This window comes from Crotalus tigris, unplaced genomic scaffold (assembly GCF_016545835.1).
Source record: "Crotalus tigris isolate CLP2741 ecotype Arizona unplaced genomic scaffold, ASM1654583v1 scf7180000020963.25688851:1431469, whole genome shotgun sequence".
Taxonomy (NCBI): Eukaryota; Metazoa; Chordata; class Lepidosauria; order Squamata; family Viperidae; genus Crotalus; species Crotalus tigris.
In genome coordinates, this window is record NW_024098281.1 from 379,029 (window position 1) to 391,974 (window position 12,946).

General features: G+C 48.5%; 1 protein-coding gene across 4 annotated transcripts in view; it reads left to right on the top strand.

Annotated features, from left to right (window-relative positions):
• The window catches only part of UNC13B (unc-13 homolog B), a 153,222-nt gene that overhangs the window by 42,324 nt on the left and 97,952 nt on the right, over positions 1-12,946 (top strand). For 3 of the 4 annotated variants that reach the window (XM_039369067.1, XM_039369071.1, XM_039369072.1), the window contains exons 8-9: positions 11,721-11,931; positions 12,700-12,825. In XM_039369067.1, the coding sequence (XP_039225001.1) occupies positions 11,721-11,931; positions 12,700-12,825 (337 nt within the window). The remainder of the gene's footprint in view (positions 1-11,720; positions 11,932-12,699; positions 12,826-12,946) is intronic. The other variant, XM_039369073.1, reaches the window with a different exon arrangement.

The window sequence follows — 12,946 nt, forward strand, 5'->3', positions numbered from 1 at the left end:
CAGGCTCATACTTAAGTGATTGTCCATGGTGTTCACATCGCCTTGGTCGGGTAGGTAACCTTGGCTCTTTTATGACTTGTGGACTTCAACTCCCAGAATTCCTGAGTCAGCATGGCAGCATGCTGGCTCGGGAATTCTGGGGAAGTCCACGAGTCATAAAAGAGCCAAGGTTGCCTACTCCTGGCCTTGGTCATCTTAATATTCAAGATTTTCCAGATATATCTCTTTGGGTCGTCCTTCCTTTCAGCTGAGAAAGTAGGATCCTGTGTATTTCCCATTATCAGCATTTTGACTTGCTGTGTTGATGCCAGCCCTGCCATTCCTACATTAACTTATCTAGCAAACAGAAGTTAAGCAGATAACTGCAACCCTTAACCAGGGGGCTCTTTCACAAGACCGTTTTTCGATTTCCCGGGTGAGCTGAAAAGTCGCTGACCTATTTTGCCTGCTCAGTCGCTTCTTTCTGCTGAATTTGTCGGAGTTAAGCCACTGATTTTTCAGAAAGCCTTTTTTAACACCCCCCCCCCTTTCAGGGTTGCTCATCTCAATTAGCAGGTGTGGTGTATTGGGTAAAACATCTGCCTTTTTTCTTCTGCAGCTGTTCAAAAACTGTCCTGGCCGTCCTTGGCACGTTCCCGTCTCACTCTTCTTGTTCTTTGAAATGTTCAAAAATCCCATTATACGTGTTTTGTAAGCTGGAAGCTCATCTTGGGAAAAGCAGCAATGGGAACTCCAGAGAAGAGGAAATAGTAACCATTTGGGGGGGGAGGAAAAGCAGATGTGGACTTGTTGCTGCTGACATGGAAGCAGAAGGGGGGGGGCTGCGAGGGTCAGCCTGGCTGCCCCTCAGCTGATGAAATCCCCACTCATGAAACGGGGGGAGGAGGAGAAGTTTGAATTGATGGGGTACATTTTCTGCCCCGCTGGCAGGGTTGCTTTGATTGGGGTTCCTGCCCTGGGCAGAAGTTGGATGCAGAGGCATCCAGGCCTCTTCTGGCTCAAGAAAGGGACCCCAAAGCAAAAAAAAAAACCCACCCCACCATCCTATTTCCTTGGCTTGTAATCATTTAGAAACGAGTCACAGCTGCCCCCCCCCCAATGCTTGGACAAACTCACTAAAAACCAAGCACAAACGTTGCAAGTGAAATCTCAGAAGGTGCTTGTAAGAGTGTTGCTTAATTGCAAGGATGGTAATTAGGGGCCTGGGGGCTCCCTTTGGGAAATTCCACCACCAGATGGGGTGGGGGGATTAGATCTGAAGGCACAGCAGGACCATTTCTGGAGCAGGGCAGGCTCCGCTTTTGAAGGCGCTCCAGCCCCGAGGCGGTTTTCAGGAACTGCAGGGATGAAGGGGGGGGGGGAAAGGGAGGGAGGGGGCCCAGTATCCTCTGGGACCACCCGTCTCTTTGAAGATGAAAGAGAAGCTGGGCCAGGAAAGGGGGTGGGGGTGTTTGCTCTGATCCAGAGGAGGATGTGGCTCCGTGGACCTGCCGTATCAAAACTTCACACTCCTAGCTGGCTGGGTCCTTACCGGCTGCCAAGCCAAAACCCAGAATTGGCCCAGAGGCTGGCCCTGACCTACGGCCCATTCACACGTCTTGTACTTACCAACTGATCAAATGAGAACCAGGAGAACAGACAAAAGTGTGCCTAAAGCAGGGGTTCTCAACCTTGGCAACTTTTAAGACTTGTGGACTTCAATTCCCAGAATTCCTCAGCCAGCAAAGCTGGCTGAGGAATTCTGGGAGTTGAAGTCCACAAGTCTTAAAGTTGCCAAGGTTGAGAACCTAACAGAGTTGGAAGGGACCTTGGAGGTCTTCTAGTCCAGCCCCCTGCTCAGGCAGGAAACCCTATACCGATTCAGACAAAGGGCCGTCCAGTCTCTTCTTAAAAACGTCCACTGTTGGGGCACCCACAACTTTTGGGGGCATGTCAGCATTTGACTTACTGCCAGCCTTCAGTTATCTAAGAAGGTTGCTGAAAAAAGCCTTACCGTTAAACATGAAATTAAACATGTTTATTTCTTTGTTTTAATTTTATCCAGTGACTGTATTTAATCAAGTGCCCTTCTCATTGCTTTTCTTTTTCTGTACTTTCCCCCCCCCCCATTTCTGTTTTTGCTTCCCTGTGTTGCCTGCAGGCACCTGGAGCTATTTCAGCTGGGGAGATCAGAGTATGTAACGGCTTCCTTCCTTCCTTCCTTCCTTCCTTCCTTCCTTCCTTCCTTCCTTCCTTCCTTTCCTCCCTCCCTCCCTCCCTCTTGCTGGCCCTGTAGCTGCCCAGGATCCAGGCTGGGGGTATGTGGCAGATTCATGCACCAGGGGAAGAGGGGCCAGAGCTGATCAGCACTCATTATCTGGGCTTTGTTAATTTCGCACTGGGGTCAGGATGCCCATGGAAGGGGAGAGGAGGAGCTGCCTCTCCCTGTTACCATCTTGGGTATCTTTGTTCCTAGAAATGCAAGTCTTGGCCCTTCCGAGTGAACCGGACAGGAAACACGACTAGATGGGCTAAATTTACTTTATTGTAAGGCTACAATACCAGGGTCCTACCACCAATTTTAACTGCCTGAACCACCTCTGGTAGTTCCCTCGTCCCCCCCCCCCCTGCCATCCATCTTGCCAGGTGGAGCCACTGCCCTCTCCCACCTCCTCCGGGCCCTCTGCCATGCCTGAGTTTTCCCCTGGGGAATCCCCGGGTGGGTGGGGGCCGATACTGGTCTGGAGAGGAGGAACAAGGCGATGGTTACATGGCAAGATGTTACAAGATGCTTTAGACTTTGTTGGCTAGTTTATAATTTGCCTGCTAGAAGGAAGACTTCAAAAGTGACTCCGGCTTGATTTAAAATGTCCCAATGTTGGTGGTGTCTTGAGAACGGTGCAGTTTCTGTGCAGCTGGACGACTCCTTCACCTCTCCTGTTTAGGAGGAGTGAAAATGCCAAAGGGAGGCAGATGGTATTTCTAATAAATCTGAGGAGGGGGGGAGGAGGGGCTTGGGAGCTCCTGTGACCCAGTCAGATCTTTCTGTTTGTAGAGGCTCTCCCCATGGCATGGAGCAATAGGTTGCTATTGGTTTATGCTTTTTATTAAAAGAGTTTTTAGATAAATAAAAAACAAATGCAGAAATATTTAAAGAAAACAGAAAAGAAATACAGAGAAAAAGAAAGAAAGGAAAGAAAGAAAGAAAGAAGCATCTTCTGGCCTTTAAAGCAATTAGAAACTCGTTCATTATCCTTCCTCTTTCCTTAACATTACAGTAATCCCTTCAGTTCTTTTTCAGTCATCGAAGGCAGAAATCACTCTTGTGCTTTTCAGCAAAAAGTCCATCAGAGGTTTCCAATCTTTTACAAATACATCACTGTTTTATCCCTGACTAAAGAGATTAGTTTTGCCATTTCTGCTAAAATCACAGTCCTTTCCTCCTCTGTGGGTGTTCTGATATTTCTCCATCTCTGTGCAGGTAATAATCATGCTGCAGTTACCATACATAAAATCAGTCTTCCATAAGTCTTTTCTTATTGGCTGTCCATAAATCTCAATAAGAAAAAAAAAATGTCTGGTTTCAGTCTGGCAATCCAAGGATATGTTGCCTGTAAAGTGGTGGTATGACAAGGTGAACTGAGTGCAGATTGTGTTTTATGTTGTGGTTTTTAAATGCTTTTTAATTATTTTTGTGGATATCTTTTTGGTTATTTTGTTGTACTGTTTTCTGTCTGGGCTCCTTGGTGCTCTCCGAGCTTGGTGGTTTTCTTGCAGACGTTTCATTACCCAATGAGGTAACATCATCAGCGTTAAAGGGAGAGGGGTTTGCTCTCTTTTTTATGTTTTTAACTTTCTACATCGTTCAGCCACAGGTGAGATGGCCAGCTATATAAATTTAACAAACAAAGGACATCTAAAGCCCTTTGATGGAAGTGAGATATTTCCGAAACTTATAACACCTCTCTCACTGAAAAAAAGGAAGAACATAGGGAGGTAGTGGCTTTTGCTGTCTCCGAGGTCAGGAAATATATAAATTTGAGGGCCTCGTTTAGGAAGGCAAATATAATCTCATAACAAAAAAAGGCCTGGGGTTCCCATGATTGGAGGTAACGTTGCAGTTACCTGAAAAGAACTCCCGGGAAAGAGAGGGTGCCTTGTGTGTTAGAATCACCTGCAGCTGCTCAAAAGTCTAAGCCAGGGGTCTCCAGACCTGACAACGTGAAGTCTGGTGTGTTTCAGCTCCCAGAATTCCCCAGCCAGCAGGGCAGTTGAAGTCCACAGGTCTTAAAAGTTGCCAGGTTTGGCAACCCCTGGTCTAAGGGGACGACCTTAGCCATTTGGTATAAAGCAGTGGTTCTCAACCTTTTTAATGCCGCAACCCCCAACCGGTCATAAGTCGAGGACTACCCAACTGGTCATAAGTCGAGGACTTTCCCTGACCGGGAGCGCCGCACATGCATGGTGCCGCCCCCTGCGCCGGCCGAGGCGTAGCTGGCAAGCGGAAGAGACAGAGCAGGCTGACCACTGGCTGGGCCACCAGCTGGCCCAGCCCAAGAGAGGTAAGGCACCCACTGGGCCCCACGCGCACCAGCAACCCTCCCTGCGCCCGCCGGCCTCCCACCTCCCACCCCTGGCCCTCTTTTACTTACATTTTTAGTAGTTGCTTAGCAGGGAGGGGTGGAAACTTCCAGACAGCTCGCCTTTGCTGCAGACAACTTGCAGCACCGTTTGCAGAATGGGACTTTTGACGGGCTCAGCAGGGCAGAGACAGCCTGGACAATTCCTATTGGCTTTTGAAAGCCAATAGAATTAGACTCTATTCAAGAGAGTCTATTCTATTGGCTTTCAAAAGCCAATAGAATAAAAGGGAGTAGCACAGCTAAGGAAAAGGAGGGAAAAAATGGTGGACTGCATTTTTGGGCGACCCCCGTGAAATGGTTGTTCGACCCCAAATGGGGTCCCGACCCACAGGTTGAGAACCGCTGGTATAAAGCAACTGCCTTAAAATAAATGTAGGGGTGAGTCCACAAGCAGTCCTGTCCTGCTATTACCCGCCCACCCAATCAAGGAGAAGTGGGTAGTGTTTCCAACAACAAATTGCAGGTCTTTAAAGTCCTCCATCGTCACTCCATCATTCCTCTTTGAAAGAGCTGCAGTTATTATCCCCAGCACGTGCTATAAAATTATGTATTGATGATATTTAACTCTGGATCAGTTGTCAAAAATATATAATGGAATTTCAAATATTTGTTGGAAGTGCAGTTAAATTGAGGATACATATTTTAATCTTTGATGGACATGTAGGAAAACTAGAAAATTTTAAGATCGAATATTATTTTGATTCACAAGCTCTTAAAGATACATCTCAGTTGGTTTTCCTTCTGATATTAATGGACAAGCATGTCTATGGAGATTCTCTGTCATCCAGGTCACGGTTGTCCCAAAGGTGCTTTTTCAAGAGGCAACTGGACTTTCTTGTTGTTGTTTTTGAAGACGTTTTGCTTCCTATCCAAGAAGCTTCTTCAGCTCTGACTGGATGGAGGGGAATGGAAGGATTTATACTCCTTGCAGACAGCTGGTCATTTGCCTTCTTTTTGAGAGTCCACAATGTCCAGCTGTCTGCATGGAGTATCAATCCTTCCATTCCCCTCCATCCAGTCAGAGCTGAAGAAGCTTCTTGGATGAGAAGTGAAACATCTTCAAAGTAAAACAAGGAAGTCCAGTTGCCTCGAGAAAAAAAGCACCTTCAGGTCTGCCAAGCATGGGCTTTCCAGGATAATTCAGGACTTCTTCTACTAACAGTTTTCTTATTCAGAGGATGGAGGAAGGAACAACGTCATCAGCTACCAAGGAAGACTTAGTTGACACAGTAGAAGTAAATGAAAGTAAAGATCCAGTAATGGCAGGAGCTGGGGCTATCTCGCCTAACAAAGAGAAGGACTAGGGGTGACACGATAGTGGTCTTCCAGAATTTGAGGGGCTGCCACAAAGAAGAGGAGAGGTCAACCTATTCCCCAAAGCACCTGAAGGCGGAGCAAGAAGCAAAGGGTGGAAACTAATCAAGGAGAGAAACAATCTAGAACAGTGATGAGCCGAGGTGGTGCAGCAGTTAGAGTGCAGTACTGCAGGCCACTTTAGCTGACTGTGTTCAGCAGGTCAGCGGTTCAAATCTCACCGGCTCAAGGTTGACTCAGCCTTCCATCCTTCCGGGATAGGTAAAATGAGGACCCAGATTGTTGGGGGCAATGTAATATATATATATACATTGCTTACTGGTGTACACCGCTTAGAGAGTGCTTACACTTAAAGCGGTATATAAGTCTCATAAAATAAAATAAATAAAAATAAACGGCGAACCTTTTAGAGACCGAGTGCCCAAACTGCAACCCAAACCCCACTTATTTATCGCTGGGTGCCAGGTGGGCGTGGCCTATTGGATGGGTGTGGCTGTAGTCATGGCAGACTGGGTGGATATGGTCAAGGTGGGTGTGGTTACCTTGATATTGCTCGTGGGAGGGATGCCTGTTGGGGCCGGGCAGGGTTGGGGGAGATCCAGGGGGTTTCTGGCAGGTAGGGCAGTGGGCAGAAGGCTTGTCCTGCAGGGTGAGGCGAGGCAGGGCGGGGGTGCCATTGTCGCAGGGCAAGGTGAGGCAGGGGTCGGGGTGGCTGCTGCCTGACATCATTGGGCCCTGCACACAGAGGCCAGTGAGCACATGGGGGCCGACAGTGTCTGTCAGCAGCCACAGCCTGCCGGACCCTCAACTGGCGCACTCTGGAGCTCCACACCCCACCCCCAACAGTTCAGAAAAGCCACCTCTGAGCTGGACGGCCGGCTGACAACTGAGGAGGTGATGCAGTGGGTCGTGCCCAGGAAAAGGAGAGTATGCGAGGCCAGGAGGGATGGGACGGGGGGGGAGGGAAACCAGCCATGCTGGGATGCATCTGGCCACATGGGATCTCAGAGTGGCAGGCAGCTGGTTGAAGAGAGACGGTTGCCATCTCCAGGGCATGGTGTGCGTGCCCACAGAGAGGGCTCTGAGTGCCGCCTCTGGCACGCGTGCCATAGGTTCGCCACCACTGATCTAGAACTAAGGAGAAACTTCCTGAGAGTAAGAACAATTAATCAGTGAAACGGCTTCCCTCCAGAAGTTGTGGGTGCTGTAACGTTGGAGGTTTTAAGAAAGAGACTGGACGGCCACTCATCTGAAATAGTAGAGGGCCTCCTGCTCAAGCAAGGGGTTGGACTGGAAGACCTCCAAGGTCCCTTCCAACTTTATTATTCTGTTAATGCTAGAATTCTTGATTTTAAGGGAACAGAATTTCAGAGAAACGGGGGGGTGGGGGTGGTGTTAAAAAAGAGCAATTATTCTACAGTAGGAAAAACAAATAAAAAAAGGATCACAGAAGGAGTAGGAGTTCCTAAAATAAGATGATATTGAAAAAAACAGTTCCAGTTGGGGGAAAAATTGTAGGCAGAAAAATCAGCTAATAAGGCTTCAGAAAAAGGTTCGGAAAAAAAAAAAAAAAGACGTAGGAGATGAAAATAGGGGCAGCTCAGAAATGTAGAAAGCTAAAGCTCAAAATATGATGAGTTTTAGAATTAAAAAAGAATTAAGGAAACCTTGACGAACCAGAAAAGCGTTCTTGTCCTTAAAAAGAGGGAGAAGGAGAATCTCCAGTACAACCAATTTGATTTCAACCCCAAAGAAAATTCCAGAAATGGTAATAAAGAGGTCACTCTGCAACCACCTTGAAAAATTAATCAGAAGTCAACATGGATTTGTGAAAGAACAGGTGTTGCTAAACTAATTTAGACTATTCTTTTTTTAATCGGGTCGCTTCCTTTTTAGATTGAAGGTATGTTGTGGATATAATTCATCTTGATTGCGATGAAGCACCGAATAAAATACCTCAGCATGTTCTGATTAACAGCTGAGGCAGCCCAAGAAGGTTAAGACAGCATAGCAGAGCTGGCTTGAAAATAATAATTATCAACATCCCAGGCTTATCCACCACCTTTCCTCAGGGTAAAGTGAAGCTCTGCATGGGGTGCCACAGGATTCCGTCCCGAGGCCTCTTTTTTCAATATTTTTATTAATGATTTGGATGAAGAGGCAAAGGAGATGCTTACCAGCCTCCCAGATGACACAGATTTGAGTGGGTTAATCAATCCCCTGCATCTCGTATAATAGAACGAGACAGAATCATAGAGCTGGAAGGGACCTCGGAGGTCTTCTAGTCCAACCCCTTGCTCAAGCAGAAGATCCTATACCAGGGGTAGGCAACCTTGGCTCTTTTATGACTCGTGGACTTCAACTCCCAGAATTCCATGGCTCAGCTTGGAAACCTTTCCCTTTCCCCTCAGCATGGCTGGCTCAGGAATTCTGGGAGTTGAAGTCCACGAGTCATAAAAGAACCAAGGTTGCCTACCCCTGTCCTATACCGTTCCAGACAAATGGCTGTCCAATCTCTTCTTAAAAGCCTCCAACGATGGAGCACCCACAACTTCTGGAGACGAGCTATTCATTGATTAATTGTTCTCAATGTCAGGAATTTCTCCTTAATTCCAGGTTGTTTCTCTCCTTAATGAGTTTCCATCCGTTGCTTCTGGTCTTGCCTTCAAGTGCTTTGGAGAATAGGTTGACCCCATCTTTGTGGCAGCCCCTCAGATATTGGAAGGCTGCTATCATGTCTCGCCTAGTCCTTCCTTTTCACTGACTAGACATACCCAATTCTTGCAACCATTCGTCCTATATATTAGTCCCCTAATCATCTTTGTTGTTCTTCTCTGCACTCTTTCCAGAGTCTGAACTCTTAGATGAGTCTCTAAATCAGTGATGCCGAACCTTTTAGAGACCGAGTGCCCAAACTGCAACCCAAAACCCACTTACGCATCGTCGGGTGCCGGGTTGGTGTGACCCATTGGGTGGGCGTGGCCCATTGAATGGGTGTGACCCATTGGGTGGGCGTGGCTGCGGTGATAACAGCAGACTGGGTGGGACTAAAAAGGTCAATCAAACAATTCCAACTTTGCAAGATCTTTTTTTTTCCACGAGAAGTTGAAATTGACTGATTGAACCTTTTTTTTTTTTTGTACATGTGGCCGTGGCTTAAAGCGAAAAAGTTTCATAAAACCCAGCTGAAGGCATAGGACTGGGGCGATGGCACAGTGCCCAAAGAGAGGGCTCTGAGTGCCGCCTCTGGCACCTGTGCCATAGGTTCGCCACCACTGCTCTAAATGATCTTGAGTGAATAGAGAAATGAACTGAAAAAGGCAATATGAAATTTTAATACAGACAAGCTCAAAGCATTTCACTTAGGGGAAAAAAGAAATGTACAGATAAACAGGGGAATATCAAAATTATTGATAGTAGATGGGGAAAAAATATATTAGGAATTCACTGCAGATTGAACCAGGAGCCAGCAATATGAGGCTGTGGCACAAAGTGCTAGCTGCAATTCTTGGTTAAATCAAGACCCAATTTCTAAATCAAAGAAAATAATTGCTTGCTTTCTCCTCCTTTGGTCAAACTCTACTTTGAGTGTTGTGTGCAGCTTTCAGACCCTGACTGCGGGATTCAGACAGGCTTCAGAGAAGAGCGGGCAGTATTATTTATTTGACTAAATAAATAAATAATAACGATGCAGTAACTTTATTTCCTTTGAAGGGAGAGTGAAGGAACTGGAAAGTTTTCATCCGTAGAGAACGAGTGGGGAACGATGGCTCTTTTAAGACCTGTGTACTTCAACTCCCAGAATTCCCTAGCTAGCATAGCTAACAGGCATAGCTGGCTGGGGAATTCTGGGAGTTGAAGTACACAGGTCTTAAAATTGCCAAGGTTGGACACCCTGATCTAGAGGAAATGCCCAGCAGGAAATAGGATAACATGTTTCAAATATCCTGAAGGATATCGTAGGAAAGGACAGAGTAGACCTTTTCTGCAACATACCTGAGTGGGAGTCATAAAATAATGCCTTTAAAATGCAGGAAGCAAATTTGAGGGAATGTTGGGAAAATCACCCTAACCCAAGAGCATTTTGCCAATAGAATGCCTGGCCAGGAAAGATGGTGGGCTTCCATTCGCTGCGGCTAGAGGGACAGCCCTCGTTAAAGAGAGTTTCCCAAACTGAGCAGAAGGTGGACTAGATGGCCCTTTAGTGGCCCTCTCCGAAGTGGTGGGACATTCTCTGGGACCCGGCTCATTCGCCATCAACCTGATAAAAGAAACGCTGCATTTTGAGTGGGGGGGGGGAAGAGTCCTGAATGTCACTGAAGCGGATCTCAAATTTAAATTTCTCGAATCAGATCCTCTCAGCGGCTCTTCATTCACGCATTTGAAGAGTTCGCGTTTGGGGAGGGCGGCCCGTTCGATGTAAAAATATTCATGCAATAATGATATTCTTGCTGGAAGGAGCTGCCTTCATGTATCAAAAAATAATAATAATTCCCTTTGTGTAAATCTGGAAATTTCCAGGCAGTGAAAATGGCCCCTCCGGTGGGAAGCTCATTAAAAGCGCTCCTTTCCAGGCTGCTCCCCTCCTTAGTGTGGACAATCAAATTACTTCAAGGGGCTCCTTTGAAGTCAGCCGCCTCCCCCTCCCCCGCCTGCCTTTGAATCCCATATAAGGACGCCTCTCTTACCTCAGGGAGGCCAAGAAGCGGTTCTTCTCCTTTCCGTAGAATTAAATCAGTCAAGGGAGACCGAACATGCTAGGAATCTCGCTTCTCTCTGCATATAAGGAACGGAGAACTTTTACCCAAACATTGTTTTAACCTGCTTAAGACCAAAGAGGCAGGGGGGAGGGGGGGGGCTGCCCCAGCATGCAAGATGGAGGGGAAGGGGCCAAACGCTTCACACCCCAAAGTCTCCCCTGAGCTGGCCAGGTGGCTCTGGACCTCTCCCCATCCTGGACCTGAACTGATCTGAAATGTATGGTTGTTCCCTCCTTGCTAAGAGGAGAGGCTGGAGTCATTTTGATTTCTTCTCCAGCCTCCTCCTCCTCCTCCCCTCCCCAGCAGTGGGGCTGCCTGAAGGGCCCCTCTTTAGCAACCCCACTCCCCATGGAGGAGCAGGCAGACCCTCCAACCCACCACCTGTCCCGCCTGGCCAGAGCTGCTCTCAGCTGGGGCTGGTGGGCCATCCTAGTCCCGAGGGCTGAGGGGCAGCGGTGGAGCAAGGGGGCTTGACAGTGCTGAAAAACTTCAGAGACGAAGTGTCTATGGAGATTCTCAGTTATCCAGGTCATGGTTGTCCCAAAGGTGCTTCTTCAAGAGGAAGTTCCCCACCGTCCGGTCAGAGCTGAAGAAGCTTCTTGGATGAGAAGGGAAACATCTTCAAAGAAAAACAAGCAAGTCCAGTTGCCTCAAGAAAAAAAGCACCTTTGGGACACCCAGAGAGGCAGGAAGCCAGCCAAACACCCTGCCCACTCATGCTTCTCCTTCTGTACAGGAGCCAGCCCAGCAGCCCCCTCCCCTCTGCCGTACCCCACTTTTTGCTCAGAATAAAGCCAGCCATGCCTTTGCCAAGGGTCCCACTCGATATAATCAAGATGTGGAATTGGCAGCAAATTCTGCAGCACAGAGAAGGCCCCGAGGGCGCCATCTTAGCCCCTCCAACTTCCCAGATAAAGAGTGCCTATGCTTCACTCTGAAACAGTTTGGGGTGCGTGCACGTGTGTGTCCCATTTTGAGTTGGATCCAAGGCCCTGGCTGTGACCCAACATCTTGTGTCTCGCAGCTTCGGAAGGCCACGAGAGTGCCGTGGACGACCGGGACAGCGACTACCGCAGCGAGACCAGCGCCAGCCTCCCCCCTGCCTACTGCACCACCTCCCAGCCCAACATTTCGACACACCAGTTCCGGGGGGCTTCCCGTCTGCAGCAGCAGGGAGTCTGCGTGGAGCCCCTCCGTGGCTATGCCTCGGACTACCAGGAGCGGACAGGCATAAGGTGGGTGCTCTTTGGGAGCGGTTTTCGAAACAGCCAAGGAGCCCTTCCTAATATTCTGGCTCAAGTGATCTGCCAGAAGAAGGATGTTTTGTGGGCGAGGACCAGACACTAAGGATGTTCTTGGAGTTAAAGTTTTCTGCCTTGCCCACCCTCCTGCCCTTTGCAGGCTGCCTGAGTGCCCTTCGAGTGGTGTCAGCAAATCGAGGTTGGGGGGGGGGTCTTTTCCTTTCCTTTCACAGTGGGAGGATCCCCTCCTCTTCTTGCAGAAGCCTCAAGAGAGGCAACTCATATTGTTCAGGAGCCCCATAACTCTTGTCCTTTGGGGGTCTGGAGAATGAAGAAGGTGGAAAATTCTCCCCGTCAACTTCCAAATATCTTGTTAGGGCAATTCCCATTTCAGTAACATGCAAGTGTTAGGGAGAATTATGAAATAATGTTCACACTTAGCGTAGAGGGTGGAAAGGTCCAAGTGGATCTGAGAAGCTTCACACAACAGCATCCTCTGGATGTGATTCTCACGGGGAAAGGAGCGAGCGAGCGAGCCGCCGTTCCACATCCCAAGACCTGCTGCCCCTCACAGCCCCAGTCTGTAAGATGGGTCTGGTCCCTGACTGGCCTCGGAGTCTGGTGGGCGCCGTCAGGGCCCCGCTCTGCAGCTGGTCTGTCCTGCAGTTACGTCCACGTCCTGTGGTGCTGCCCCTGAGCGCTCTCAATGTTTTTCGCTGCTTTCTGTGCTTCCTGTCCCCACCTCGGCTCGGCCTTCTGAAGAAGATACGGCAGCATAGACTCGACTGGGAGTGGCCGGACCGACCTAGAATCCGGATCGCATTCCAGCCAAGTGACCAGTCGCCAGCTGTCCCTAGAAAGCCGGCACTCCTTAGAGTTGTCAGATAGGTGGGTGGTGCTGCCGCAGCCGCAGCTTCCATGTCGTGTGTCCTGTGGCATGGCTGTGCTTGGTGGGGTGGGACGGTGGTGGTCGTGAGCTGTCCTTGTGGTTGCATGGCCTCATTGTTCT